Source organism: Rhodnius prolixus, unplaced genomic scaffold (genome assembly GCF_049639745.1).
Source record: "Rhodnius prolixus isolate KJV_2025 unplaced genomic scaffold, Rpr scaffold_14, whole genome shotgun sequence".
In the NCBI taxonomy this organism is placed as follows: domain Eukaryota; kingdom Metazoa; phylum Arthropoda; class Insecta; order Hemiptera; family Reduviidae; genus Rhodnius; species Rhodnius prolixus.
The window spans coordinates 1,756,899-1,771,407 of NW_027411594.1; the positions used below are offsets into that span (position 1 = coordinate 1,756,899).

The following is a 14,509-nucleotide window of genomic DNA, read 5'->3' on the forward strand; positions in this document are numbered from 1 at the left end:
TGGTTACTCTTCAATGAGTCTGCGATCAAAGAATGTTGTAAAAACCGCTGAAACTTTATTTCCTCATCACGTACACTTTTAAATCCTCAACTTCTTGTTCTCAGGATTCTTTTCAACAATTAAGGATTCAAGTTGGCGAGAAATCAGTTTAAATAAAAACAACAACTCGTCTTTTTTTGCCAATTTGAATTTCCTCGCCAATTTGAATCCTTAATTTAATATTTTACGGTCACTAAACTAATATATATTCTTTCCAACAATCTGAATCTTCCTTGATGATTTTCTTGTCTTTATTGAACCTTTCTCAGTGAAAACGAGTCATCAAAGGACGGTTGAAGTTGTCTCAAAGATATTAAGCTCTTTGATTGCTACATTTCAAAAATCAAGAAAAAAATATCGATCTAGATCTAGAAGATAGAATAGATTAGACAATAAAATGAAAATAAAAAAGCTGTCTTTACTAAGTGGTACAGTTAATGTTCTTTTCAATTGGGTAATTGTTGCAATAATTATTTTTGTTTTTTTATGATTACAGAACTGTCCGGTGAGACGAATGACTTGGCAGAGCCTAATTTCTCCAGTCCGATACAGAACGTAACGGTAGCTCTGGGCAGGGAAGCTGTGCTCACCTGTTCGGTCACAGATCTTGGTCCTTATAAGGTAAATAGTTGTGTGTTTTTATTTATTGGTTTGGTGACAGTTTTACGTAATTGGTTAATACATAAATATATAATAGAAGAGGTGGTGATTGGTAGTTGAATGGTGGGTGGTTAATGAATGATTCGGATTGTAACCTTATGAGAGGGAAATACACCATCTTTGAACATGATGTTCTCGCATCTTAAGCTAATCTTTTATTCCCCACAAACTCCACCAAAAAGAGTCTGTTATAAGCACCATTATGCACCAGGTATCTTGAGAAACTACAATACTCAGCAAGAAATTCAACCAGAAATCGGAGCGATGCCCTTAAAAGACCCAACTTTTTTTAATTATCGAAACAGCATTGTGATTGCATCGATAATCCAATCAATACCACGATAACGATTAATATTAATTCCTTCTGCATGTAACTTGAAACCATTTACTATTTACGTTAATGGGTGGTGTTTTTGGCAGGTGGTTCAGAAATGCCTGTGAATCTGTTGGTTGATCTATGAGTATATTCGTAGGTGTGAATTCAATCACAATTTGCACGAGTCTAGCACTTATATTCAATATAATATAAAGACAATTTATTTTTCGTACTAGTCGTCTATGAACGTAATTCTTTCATAGGTTCTCATTTCGTATTTCCCATTATTATTTTGTCTAGACCTCCAGTGGGTTCCTTGATGAAGTCCTCTAAATCTCTTTGTCATCTAAGTTAAAAAGCAATGGCACCTTATGAATCAACAAAAAAAAAAAAAGACAACTTGCGACTGGAGGCCTCTCTAGGGTAGCTCCAAGATTAAGGGCTACATCTTGAAGATCAATGTACACGGTGGTCTGAACAGTTGACATTAAATTCACTAGGCCTTGTGTTTCCTCCTTGCATTGATGGGTGAACCATCGGTGTAAATATGGGTCCTCGACAGAGGGGGATATTATTTTACTGTTTTTTTTTTTGTTTTTTTGACTTTGTAGTCAAGATTACTGCTGTTAGACACATCCTCTGGACAGCTGTAGGGGCGTCCTTCAGCCGAGTGCATCTTAGTGTTCATACTGTCGTTTTAGGGAAAAGAATCTTCTTCTGGCTCCACGAACGTCGAGGACTTTATTTACTCTGTCAGTAATTCTAGGCGCTGCCGGGTGGAATAGTATACTCGCATTTCCTAGGATAGATAGTCTCATGAAGTGAAATAGTATCCGAGTCCTTCTTTACTGGAGAGTGGATCTGCAGCTGTCTGGTTGCCATGGCAGCAATAAAGGTTAAACGTGGGATGCCTGTAACTAAACTCAATGCTGGGTTCTGAGGAGCTTCTTATGCTCTACTTAGAATTAGGTAATCAATCCTAGTGCTATTTAATGTACTTTTTTTACCCAATTTACGAGTGGAATTAGAGAAAGAATTTAAACCTTAACCTTTGGGTAGATTCGTTACTATTTATTGTACTATTCACAGTCGGTGCTCGCCTGTGTCATTATATTTGAATCGAATATAAAATAAAACATTTTACATACTTGCTGAATATTTTTGTTAAACTTATTTGTTTATTTCGTCTAACAGACTGCAGTGATACATAGTTCGACAAGTACGTGGTGGGAGCAGATATAATAGAGGTTTAACTCGCCCAGTAAATTATGTCACGCCCCGGTTCAAAAGCAGCTCATAATTCCCAGTGTGTCAGACCGGAAAAGTCCATGCTGCTCCCCAATGGAGTCTATGTGAATTAGTTAATTGGTACGCTGACTGCTATTTCACTTTTTGTGCATCACCAACACTAAAGTCCTATGGTTTGGAGACTTTATCACTTCCGCTGTGTGGCAAAACCGCCTCCAGCTACTTCTCTCTTCACCGCAGTTCACTTTTCTTTCTTCATTCACTCACACTCCATTCTCATCCCTCTCTGTCGTGACCATACTTTCTTCTTGTCTTCCAAAACAATTTCTCCCAACTAACACTGCAGTCAGAGAAAGCAGCTAATTCAGCCAACCGTGTACCACCAAACTCTCTTGCTTTTAGGTCTTTTTGCTCTTTTGCGGCTAACAAGACCTCAATTAGTTACAAGAGCAACGGCTGACTTTCTTCTTAACGCGTCTACGAGTAAAAGGCGTTCTCAGTCTTCCACACTTTCTCACACTTCTTGCATTCTTTTTAGCGTCTCTCTAGATAAAGTTTTGGAAAGCTTATCTTCATTAACAAACTTTTAAGATAACAATTATTTTATCCAACAAATCTTTATGCACAATATTTTCAACAGATGCTTTCAGCATAAGCAAACCGTTGCCATTGAAATTTTGGATTTTTTTGCAATCAAAAATATCAATTTCGTCGAAAGAAAACTAATTAATACATTTTGTTCTTGTTCTGGGTTTGAGAGCCGCTCGCTAACCTGGCGTAGTCTCTTTTAAAGCAAAGTATAGTAATGCCTATTTTTTCAAACCGGCTTCACGTTCTACTACCAAATAACGAAGGCCAAAGGAATTTCTCTTAATAACCATTGAATTTAAATAATACCACAATACATTTTCGATTAGCGGGCCTTGTCTCTAACCGTTCGGCTATCGTGGCACGCCTTATCGATCGAACGAGTCCAGAAGAGTTTGTTGAAACGGAATTTGTGCAAATCATCTCAGTTATTCTATGAGCTATTGCGAGTACATCTAACCCAGATGTTCAGAGTTCCTTAAAGGCTTATAAGAGTTTATCCCAGATTCTTCTGTCATGTCCTTTTTTTTTTTAGTAGTTTAAATACTCGAGCCTTCTCTTTCGATTGCAGCAGCGTCTCACGTTTTTGTAGAGAAATCAGTTTGACCGGAACCGTCGTTTGTGTAAGAGGTGTTAGTTTCGTTTTGCCGAAAATATGATATTACATATGTAGTAGAGCAAAGAAATTTCACATGAAACTGGGTAAAACCGCTACTAAAACTTATCTTTTATTAAAAGAAGTTTATGGCGATATGAATGTTAATCAAGTGCGCAAGTTTTTGAGTGGTTCAAGCGTTTTTCCAAGATGGCCAAGAAGACGTCGGAGATGATGACCACCCGGGTCGCCCTTCCGCGTCCAAAACGGATGAAAATATCGATTATAATTAATCAACATTACTACCACGTGAGGTGCTTGCTCAACTCCGTGAAAGAGTAAGGAAAAAACGACCCGATTTGTGGAAGAACAAGTGTCACGGGTTTTCCATCAAGACAACGTGCCGGCTCACACTGCATTGCCCGTCAAGACGTTTCTAGCCAAGTACAACATCCCAGTTTTAGGCCATCCGCCTTATTCGCCTGATCTGACTGAATTTGTCTTTTATCTGTTTCCCAAAGTCAAATCTGCATTAAAAGGTACACGATTTCAGTCCGTTGAAGCTGTGAAAGAAAAAGCGGCATGCGTCATGCAGGAGCTCACAGAAAAAGACTTCCAGCACAATGGTTAAATTCGCATGGAGCGTTTGAGGGATAGGGGAATGGTGTATATTGAAGGTGATAATAACTAAATATGTATAAATTTAAAATAAAATGTTTTATAGCAATAGTCTCGTTATTTTTAATAGCCACACCTCGTATCTTCTGTAAACAAGGTACGCGTGCTAATACGTGCATCAGTTTTCAATTTCACCAAAAATTGAAATTTGCAGACTTTACTTGAATCTAGATTATTTTTTTTTCGTTTCATAAATTTATTAAACATAAAAATTATTTGCCTGGAAGCAATTGCATGAATATCGCCATTGTACACTTCAATACCTAGAGAAATGAAGTAGAATACAATTCTAGTATTATCAATTCGGTAAAATTTATAGTTATTTTGCGAGAGTATGTTTATTGTTGGTGTGAAAAAAATAAATAATTTTCCACCATTTTAGAGGTATTCCAGCCGCTACCACAATGCCACTTGTAAAACATAAACCATCTAACAACGACATTTTTGGAAATGACCAAGCTTTTTGACCATCCCCCTGTCTTCTGCACAGCCTTCGTTAATTCCACAGGACCGAACGGTCGCCCAGCAACCACCAGTTTGCCTTCAGCAAATTTATTTTATTGGTAAAGGGCGGTACTCGGCTTCCCAAACTCCTCTCTTGGTTTTAGTTCACTGTTAACTGTTGCATATTAAACCAGCTTTAGGCCTTCTCTGTTAGGGGTTACACCTGTTATAAACCAATGATCGTTGGGCACTAATAATTTCAATTTTAGTTACAAAACAATCTGTAATTTTGGACCTTATTACGATATTGTTATTTGTGTATACACCTCTTACTCACACTCTGGCTAAAGAGTGTATTGTAGTTGTATGTGTTGTTTCGAAAATGGTCTTTGTTTATGATCAAAACAGTTCAAAAACGAAAACTTGCAGGAAACAGGTAACCACCCAAAGGGTACTCAAACGTTAAGCGAAATATCTTAGAAATATATTACCTCGCATATTTATTGCCTCCAATACACTTGCTGACCAGTAACTACGAGACGGTAAAGTACGTGAAGTCGAATTCTCCCCACCAATGTGACTAATCTACCTCTGATTGTGGAGGAAAGTCCAAAACTAGTTAGAGATACAATAAACAAGCGTGCTATGGCGGATATAGTCTACGATATTATCCAGCGCTGCGGATCTAAACCACATTTTCAATAATCAAGATCCAGTTTCATAAAACTTCTTCTCCAAAGAAGTTTTGCCATTGCTTGTTGAAGGCGCTCATTAAACGATAACCCTTTTGCGTCGTGAAAGCTGCCTAATGAACACTCCATACCTTCTCAGCTTCTGTCTTTTATAACCTTTAATGGGATTTTTGCTACTGCACAAAAATAAATGCAATCAAGTAAAACAGATGACTCTTAATTGTCCATAAGTGATGGCACTAATAATTGGCTGAAAGACTGATGTGAAAGTCGGCCTTCCTGCGATCGAAGACCGTAATATGTCATCATGATAGGAGGTTCATGATTTTGTCACTTAACAGGTGACGCTACATTCGCAGTACGGTCGCGAAGCTACCGCAGCTTTTATTCTCGTGGAGTATTAGTTGGAAGGTTGGAGGTTGAGAGGTCTTGGGATGAAGAATTCCATGCATGAGGATAGTTCTGCAGAGCTCTGGCTGTTCTTAGAAAATGAGAACCTTTTTTTCACTTAGGCCTAGTCTCAAGTCCTCCTTCCAATAAAAGGTTCCTGATGATAAGCATTTTCTGTCTGGAAATACCAAGTGATCTTTTCATGAAGATCTTCCATTTCTTCCCCAATAAATCTTGGCACCTAATCACAATCCATCCTTCAACTGTTTCCTCCGTTGTTGTCCAATCTATAATCCAAACAGTTCTCCGTTGTTTGAAGAAGAGAATATGGCCCAATAGGAGAAAGTCTTTTCATGCTTACATATAAGGTAGTAATTATTATATTGTTACAATGCTAAGGCTTATTTGTAGCCCTAAAGATATTTAATAAAAAATCAAAACTCCTAAATATCCCCAAAATGGTAGTAGGCTAAATTAAAATCCGCTCCATAAAGATATAAACTGTAACAGATACCCGTTTCTTTTCGTGTGCAATATTTGCAAATATTCTCGCCATATTGCACCACCAGCCAATATTTTATTATAAAAATACCAAACAAATTCTGCCTTAAAATTAAATTTTCTTACAGTATATATAGAATATATATATGTATTTGTAAATACACATATGTACGTATATATTTCTTATTTGAACATTTGAAAAGCTATCGAGTCATGTAAACATAAATTTCCCTTTGGAGTATTTATGTTGTTATGTACTATATATATGGTTCTTGCAAAGAGTATTAGCTTCTCTATGAGAATTTTTATTTACCTATGGAGATATATTCTGATATAGTTTATTTTTATTTCTATTTCTATTGGTAGTATTTGTAAACTACACACGCACACACTGGATATTGTATTCTGGCTCATATTTTCTACTAGGCAATCAAAAGAAAATTAAGATGAAATGATGTGTATGAAGCGAAGAAAATGATAAACACAAGACCAAAATTATGATGACGGAAAGATAACTTGCGCTGAATGCAATTAAATAAATGATTAAATGCTCTTCAATGCGTGAAACTGCCTTACTTTTGAAGATCTTGTTAAAGAGATTCCGAAGTACTGTGATAATATTGCTGATTATATTGTATCCTTGATCGGTTTTGGACTTTTATCCTTCCATTAAAGCGAACTCTGCGCGGTATTCTTTGATAGAAGGACTTATACTCTTGCCTACTTTGCGATATGATGAGATCTCTGGCGCTTCGAGACCAGAGGAGAAATGTCTAAACACGATTGTTCGGGGAAACTGTGGTCCTTGCAAAGAGAAAGTGGTTTCTCTGGCTTAGGGGAAGAAAGTGGACTAGACATTACTGCAGAGATCTTGGCTATCCCAGCGGGTGGTATCTCAGCCTAACAATGCACAAACTTCACAACCGCCTAGTTCCATAAGTTTATTGTGTACGTAGTTCAAGAAAATCTGTGTTTTATTCACATATTTAGCATATTTTTCTAATTAACTAAAGAATAACACACAGTCCTAAACTCGTTAAACGAAAATCCTTTCTTTCGAAATTGGTACCTACCGCTCATTTAACATCATATACCATTTTCTTCTGTTTATTTTATTTTATTATTTCAAATGTAAATTTTATATTTTTGAATATAGTTCTTAAATAAATTAATTATTAAATTACACGTTTGCAATAAAATCGTACTGGATTTGATGATTCTGATCAAATATATTCTTATGGTAGGTGAATTCCTTTCATAATGCCGACGCTGTTTTGAGGCCTACTTTTTTGCAATTAATCACAAATTTCTGCATCAATTTTTAACATAACCCCTACGAAAGGTGATCGTATGTAGATGTTTTTCCAGAATAGTGCACGGTTTTTTCATATAAAATGTTTTTGAGAAAAATGAAGTCAAAGTTTTTGGAAAAAATTAGAAACTTGCTATTTCTTATGTTTGGGCCACAAAGTAAAATACTTGATATAATTATTTTGGAATATAAATTAGCTTATTTAAAAGGAAATTTAACCTTCTTTCTAATGAACCTGTTGAAATTGCTGAAGCTTTAATAGTTTGAGAAGTATAGACAACTGTTTGCTAAAAAGTAGTAATACCTTAAAAAAACATAAAATTAAAAATATCTATAAAACGGAGCCGAATCGAGCCATAGTTTATATGGAATTTTTTGTTGCAAATGATGCCCAGAATCGCCTCCCGAAGTTACGGTAGTCTTATGCTGAATACCCTGTAGGTGGACCTACCACAAAACTCTCCCTCACATTCACATATCGTCGTCATACTTTGGTTGGGGGGGAAGCTATATGAAGCCCATTGGGGCTTTAGATAGCGATGGTGTTCGTTCCTCCATATTATTCATTAGTAATGATATTAGAACTGCTAGGCGGCTGGGGCACTAAAGGCGTATTTCCACTCCAGGCACTGAGGACAGGTTCAATGCTGAGTTTAATCTAACCTACAGTCGGCTCTCCTGGTGGTACAGGGATGAATGTTATAGCCTCTACGATTGGTTGTTTTAGATGAAACGAGAGATAGAGAGGGAGTTATGGAGAGAAAAAAAAATTCTAACTAAATTATTTAACTTAATCTCAATGCTTGCTACAAAATAGATATTTACAAATATTAATAAAAATATAAATAATTTACTTCGCAAAATTAAAATACAAATACAAAATTAATTCAGATATTTAAATTTAACATTTTCGTCATTTTATATATTGTTTATCAGCCAGGTGAATGGACTTTCACCCCAAAGATACGTTTCACCGGCAGTGTTCTGTTTTATCCAATCCAAGTAGTGTTCTACGTTGACGTAATAGCATCCGGCTAGACATGGTTTCTCATTTTCACAAATACACATGTTTGCTATAGGCCCAAAAGATACTATTCCTGTAAAGACAAAATAATTATAATAAAATCATTTGCAGGAAGCGATTCTTTCGCCTAGATCCCAGGTTCAAAACCTGCTGCCGGTACTTATATACAGGGTGAACCAGTAGGTATTGTCCATAGGGCTACTGTGTGTAGTACATCTAAAGTGGAGTTCAATGGCCAACTTCATATTTTCCACTGTTCTTGAGTGACGTCACTTAATTTTTTTCCCTAAAATCATTACTTTTTTTTTCCAATAAAAATGTTATTACTCAGAAAGTTTTAGTCCGAATTCGATTCTGATGACACGGTTAGAAAGACAGATAAATTTTCTAAAAATTGATACCATTTTGAAGCATAAGTCATTCTCCAAACAGCCTCAATCTTCCTCCAAATAATGGAAAAATAAAAGTAATCGAAATTTTTAAGAAAATTTAATAGGCCTTATATGATCATTATCAGATCTAGGTGCTGGCACTTTTATATAAAAGTTTTCTTGCCTAATGGGCTTTCTAACGGTATATCATTTTCCAGGATTCCTTTTAACTTAGTACGAGAAATTACGTTTGTTTTTACAAGAAAACGTGTTCACGAGCACTCAAGAGTGTTAGCTACCAACTTGTTTTATTCATTGAAAACTCTTTTAGATGGACCAGTAGCCAATTTTTAAAGTAGATTGTCTTAAAAAAAGGAAATCAAAGGTTACAAATTGCACTTAAAAACATTTACTTCTGATCTCTCTGATACGAGGGTCGTTTGAAAAGTCCGTGCAAAGTCAGAGAGATAGCACCACTGGCGCGTATCGAGATTATGTTTAGTTAGTAACATCTCTTGGAAGAACACACACCAAGTTTCAGCCAGATCGGTCTATTTCTTTGTGTTTGGCATTCGTTTGAATCGAGGAAGTCGAGTGATTTTCAAAAAATGGACGAAAAAGAATTTCGTGTGTTGATTAAACACTACTTTATGAAAGGCAAAACGCCTCAGGAGACTAAAGAGAAGCTTGATAAACATTATGGTGACTCTGCACCTTCGATTAGAACAGTTTATAAGTGGTTTCAAAATTTTCGGAGTGGCCATATGGGCACAAGTGACGCTGAACGTTCTGGACGCCCTGTTGAGGTTACTACTCCAGAAATCATTGATAAAATCCATGATATGGTGATGGATGACAGAAGAGTGAAGGTGCGTGAGATTGCTAGTGCTGTGGGCAACTCGAATGAACGGGTACATAATATTTTGCATCAACATTTGGACATGACAAAGCTATCCGCAAGATGGGTGCCGCGATTGCTCACGCTTGACCAAAAACGAAATCGTGTGAAGTGTTGCAAGGACGGTTTGCAGCTGTTCCAGAAGAATCTGCAGGACTTTAAGCGTCGTTTCGTCACTGTGGATGAAACATGGATACATCACTACACTCCTGAGACCAAAGAACAATCTAAGCAATGGGTTACCAAGGGGGAATCTGCGCCAAAAAAGGCGAAGACCGTTCCTTCGGCCGGAAAGATTATGGCGACTGTCTTTTGGGATTCGCAAGGAATAAGCCTCATCGACTATCTGGTGAAGGATAAAACTATTATAGGTGCATATTATTCATCGTTATTGGACCGTTTGAAAACCGAGCTGCAAGAAAAACGCCCACGATTGGCCCACAAAAAAGTCCTTTTCCATCACGACAACGCACCAGCTCACACCTCAGCAGTTGTGGTCGCAAAACTAATGGAAATAGGTTTCCAACTCGTTTCACATCCCTCCTATTCTCCAGACTTGGCTCCCTCGGACTACTATTTGTTCCCCAATATGAAGAAATGGCTGGCGGGAAAAAGATTTTATTCAAACGAGGAGGTGATTGCAGAAACGAATGGCTATTTTTCAGACTTGGACAAATCCTATTATTCGGAAGGGATCAACAAACTAGAGCAGCGTTGGACGAAGTGTATAAGCCTAAAAGGAGACTATGTTGAAAAATAAAAAAGGTTTACCCCAAAAAATTAAGTAGTTTTTATTTTTGCACGGACTTTTCAAACGACCCTCGTATAATTGAGAAAATGAATTATTTATGCTTCAAAATGGTGTCAATTTTTAGGAAATTTATCTGAACTATTTTTTTGAATGAATTTCAGTAATGAAACTACATCCTAGCTATTTACTGAACAATAAATATTACCAGCTAGCTCGAAATTTCCTTTAGAATTTTTGACCATAAGCGAACCTCCAGTGTCACCCTGCAATCATATGAGAAAATTAGATTCCTAGGTTCCCAAAATCTAAACACGGACTTATGCCGCCAGACATTTAAAATAATAACATTTACTTTAGAAATAAGGAAAATTTAATTTTCCTTACATAGCAAGACGGTGCCGAATTCATTGTAACATATAACAAAGAATTTTTCTCGTATAATTTATTCTTCATAAATGTCCTGCATTTCTTTTTTGTATGAATCCTTAATTTCCTTTTCATAAGTTTTCCGTTTTGAAGTGTTATACGATTCATACCCCAACCAGCTACGGTAGCGGTTTTTCCACAATAACCTGAACCTGTAAATATTGAAAGCTTTCAAAATACTTTTCTTTTATTTTTTTTTTTTGTAATAAGAGGAATCAGGAGAAGCAAATTTTGATCTGAATTGGAAGCTGTAATTAGTTATTTGGTATTTGTTTTGCTTTTTCCTTATTTGGTCCCAAAGAGCGAGCAGGAATTCGTTTTTTAGGAATGACCAGAACTAGGCGATTCCATTTACCATATCCAGTGGCGAGGCTCCACCAAATAACGATGTATCATTTATTTAATCATCCTTAGTAATCTGTAAGCTTTAAAAAGTAAAGTAAAGTAATTGTCTATTTTTTTTAGGCCGGCTTTACGTCCAATTACTAAATTAGGAGTCGTGGACGGAGACGATTAGCAAACATACTTTACTGTAAATTTTTCTATTATTAACCATTAAATGAAATCCAAGGCTTAGACCGGGAATCGAACCCACTAACCAACAATACTTCTTAGCTTTGCAGGTCTCGCCTCTAAGCGCTTGGCTACCGTAGCGCCTCTGTAAGCTTTAGGACCGTACATTATACTGAAATAGGCTTCAGAAGGAAGCATAACTATGATTCTCCTCTAGGAGTGCAATTTGATTTTTTTTAAAAAAAAAGATCTTTTAAACAAATGCTGCAGACAGGGCCGGATTTTCCTATAGGCTAACTAGGCTTCTGTTTAGGGCCTCAAGATCAAGATTTAATCAATATCAATGTTTCATTTAACATATTGATATATATCACAGTAATGATATATTTTATTATCTCTCATGTAATTTACAAACTTAAAAATGGGAGGTGAAAGGGCCTCCTCATAAGTGGAATAGCCTAGGGCCTCTTTTCATCTAAATCCGGCCCTGGCTTGCAGATCTTCGTGTACTTCCATTAAAATAAAGAGCATATCTTTGTTTATTAGTGTAATCTTTAAGCAACATCGTAGATTAAATAGATTTCATGAAAAAGTTGCCAAAAATGGGCAAAAATGGTTCTTTTTACTTTTATTTTTTGTAAACAACGTAGCGCCAAAACGGGAGAACCAAATTTTAATGAATGAAGTATCATTTGATCTATATCGTATCTATTATCTTCATGAGTCGTTTTCACCATTGTCTCCTATAAATAAATTAAAATATAATATACCTTCTGGTGGTAACTTTATAGCATCAACGCCACATTTGCCTAAATTCAATGGATGGGCCAATTTTATTAGCGCTATATTGTTCAAAATACCCGTCGCATGTTCTGCATATTCTTCATGCATTATAATATCCTTTACTTTCAGCTTCATTCCTTCCTTTCCAGTAGAGTATTTATTTAAATCATTAACACCAACTACGCAGAACAATTTCTCTTTGGTTCTAGAAGTAATAGGAAAATTGTTAGTTTCATGGTGAATTCCATAAGAATATAATGATAAAATACATCTTCTCTGCCATTCCTTCCTTCAATATAGACTCACTTATCGTGTACACAATATCCACTAGTGATAACATAATTAGGGCTAATTATGGATCCTTGATAATCAATGGAAATAATGTCTTTCTTTGTTGATCCGAGTCTTACGATCCATGGGAATTCATTTATCTTAGCATGTGTTACTCCAGTTATGTCTCCAGGTTCTTCAAAGTCTGTACTAAAACAGAAAAATCATAAACTAGGCAAAATAACCAATAGATTACACCCGTTGGGGCCATCGCAAAGCTTTGATTTAATTAGACAGCCGGTTTCCCCCCTTGTCCGTGCCAGTTCTGAGTTGACTGTTGAATGTCGGCCGAAGAGATCGTAAGCCAGGTCGACCAGCTAGCAAAAGCCAGAGGTAACCACACGGCTAACGACTCGCAGCAAGAAAGATCCGTGGGTGGCCAAGACACGGGACCGAGCTCGGATCCAAAAGCGCAGAAACGCAATTTTCTCCTCGCCCAGGCCCGGCACGTTGACACCGCTCCACTTCCCGACCAAGCCCGGCATGACTCAGTCCTCAGAGCCAATCCTTATCCCGAAGTTACGGATCGGATTTGCCGACAGAGGAAACACAATACTCCTTTATCCTTATTCTTTGGTTTTAGCAAAAGTCTTCTGTATGTTACTTTCGTTTCTTGAATGGCATGTAAAGCTACTTTTGAAGACTGAACTAGCTAGAAGGACTTGTGTAGCTACTTGTGAAGACCGAACTAGCTTGAAAAAGAGACTGCATCAAAATGGTACCACCATTGGAAGCTACCAAGGAGAACTAACGGCAGTCTAAATTGTATCCGCTTTCCAACAGTTCGCGAACATGGTTCCAAACTATCATTCCTAACATTCCTCTTATGCTAATTGTTATGATCTAAAAAAAAAGTAAAGTAATCGCCTATATTTTCAGGCGGGGCTTAACGTCACTACCGTTTAGGTGTCGTGGACGAAGGCAACTAGCAAACATACTTTACTGTAAATCTTTTTATTAACCTTTAAATAAAATGCAAGGCCTAGACCGAGGGAATCAAACCCAGTACCACCACAATACATATTAGCTTCGCAGGTCTCGCCGCTAACCGCTCGCTACCGTGGCGCCCTTGTTATGATCTATTTAGGCCGCTAAGAAATTAGAACAAACTTCAAAACTACCTTCTCACGATCCAAAACGATTCAATAATTCAACGCACTCGGTCAAGATTTCAACACACAGCTTCATATAATGATAATTCCCAGCAATTACTTAGATATAACAGCATCATTATCGTATAAACATTGAACTGGCAAAGGTTAGGCATGAATTTTTATATTTCGCTTTCCAATAGGATCGTTCTAAAATAGAAGGTTTATCCGAGCCGATTTGAGATGAACAAAAATCATCAAAAATTGGTGCTGCAATCGGTATTACTCAATCAATTCATTAATCTCAAATAATAATTGTGATTATCCTTTTACATTACCTCATAATGATTATTCTTCCGGATAGACATTTCACTTTAGATTTTTTTTTGTTTAATGAAAAAATTGTAATGAATAAATTTTTAAATATATAAAATAAATAATTACATAAATGTAATAAAATTATATTCACATAGAAACGTTTAGTTACCTTGGAGTTGCTCAACGATAAAATCTCTTCTTCTCTAAACTCACTCTGGTGAGAACATCTTTTATTAAAATTCTCGCGGTTCTAAAAATTAATTATAATTATTATAAATAAGATATGATTTGAATGGGTTGTTACGACAATAAGCAGGCTGAGAGCGAACCACGCGTTCTGCGAATCGTATCTTCACAGGATCAACAAAAGGTCCTCCCCTCTTTGTGTAGATTGCTGATGAGGAGGAGGATTTCAAAACATATTATAATGATATGTCCACGTTATGTGGTTAGAAAGGAAACGAATGTTTGACGACATATACAGGTATTTAGATACAATATTTCGCTACGAAGACATAATATTCTCCACCAACATCTGTGT

General features: G+C 36.6%; 2 protein-coding genes across 2 annotated transcripts in view; one reads left to right on the forward strand and one right to left on the reverse strand.

Moving 5' to 3' along the window:
- Window positions 1-14,509, forward strand: part of LOC141451631 (lachesin-like) — a 469,514-nt gene that overhangs the window by 339,191 nt on the left and 115,814 nt on the right. Inside the window, exon 3 of the mRNA XM_074123088.1 lies at window positions 536-660. Coding sequence (XP_073979189.1) covers window positions 536-660 — 125 coding nt within the window. The remainder of the gene's footprint in view (window positions 1-535; window positions 661-14,509) is intronic.
- Window positions 8,292-14,140, reverse strand: LOC141451633 (phenoloxidase-activating factor 3-like). The gene is made up of 6 exons (XM_074123092.1): window positions 13,989-14,140; window positions 12,536-12,709; window positions 12,217-12,434; window positions 10,892-11,085; window positions 10,713-10,770; window positions 8,292-8,560 (listed from the first exon to the last, which is right to left on the reverse strand). The coding sequence occupies exons 1-6, from the start codon at window positions 13,991-13,993 to the stop codon at window positions 8,382-8,384; spliced, it is 828 nt and encodes a 275-aa protein (XP_073979193.1). The 5' UTR covers window positions 13,994-14,140; the 3' UTR covers window positions 8,292-8,381.

Bases quoted from the DNA above. Each gene is read 5' to 3' on its own strand.
- LOC141451633 (XM_074123092.1), bottom strand. The intron at 10,771-10,891 runs GTAAGGAAAATT...ATATGATTGCAG, and splicing joins ATTCGGCACCGTCTTGCTAT to GGTGACACTGGAGGTTCGCT. The intron at 8,561-10,712 runs GTAATATTTATT...TTGTCTTTACAG, and splicing joins AGGAAATTTCGAGCTAGCTG to GAATAGTATCTTTTGGGCCT.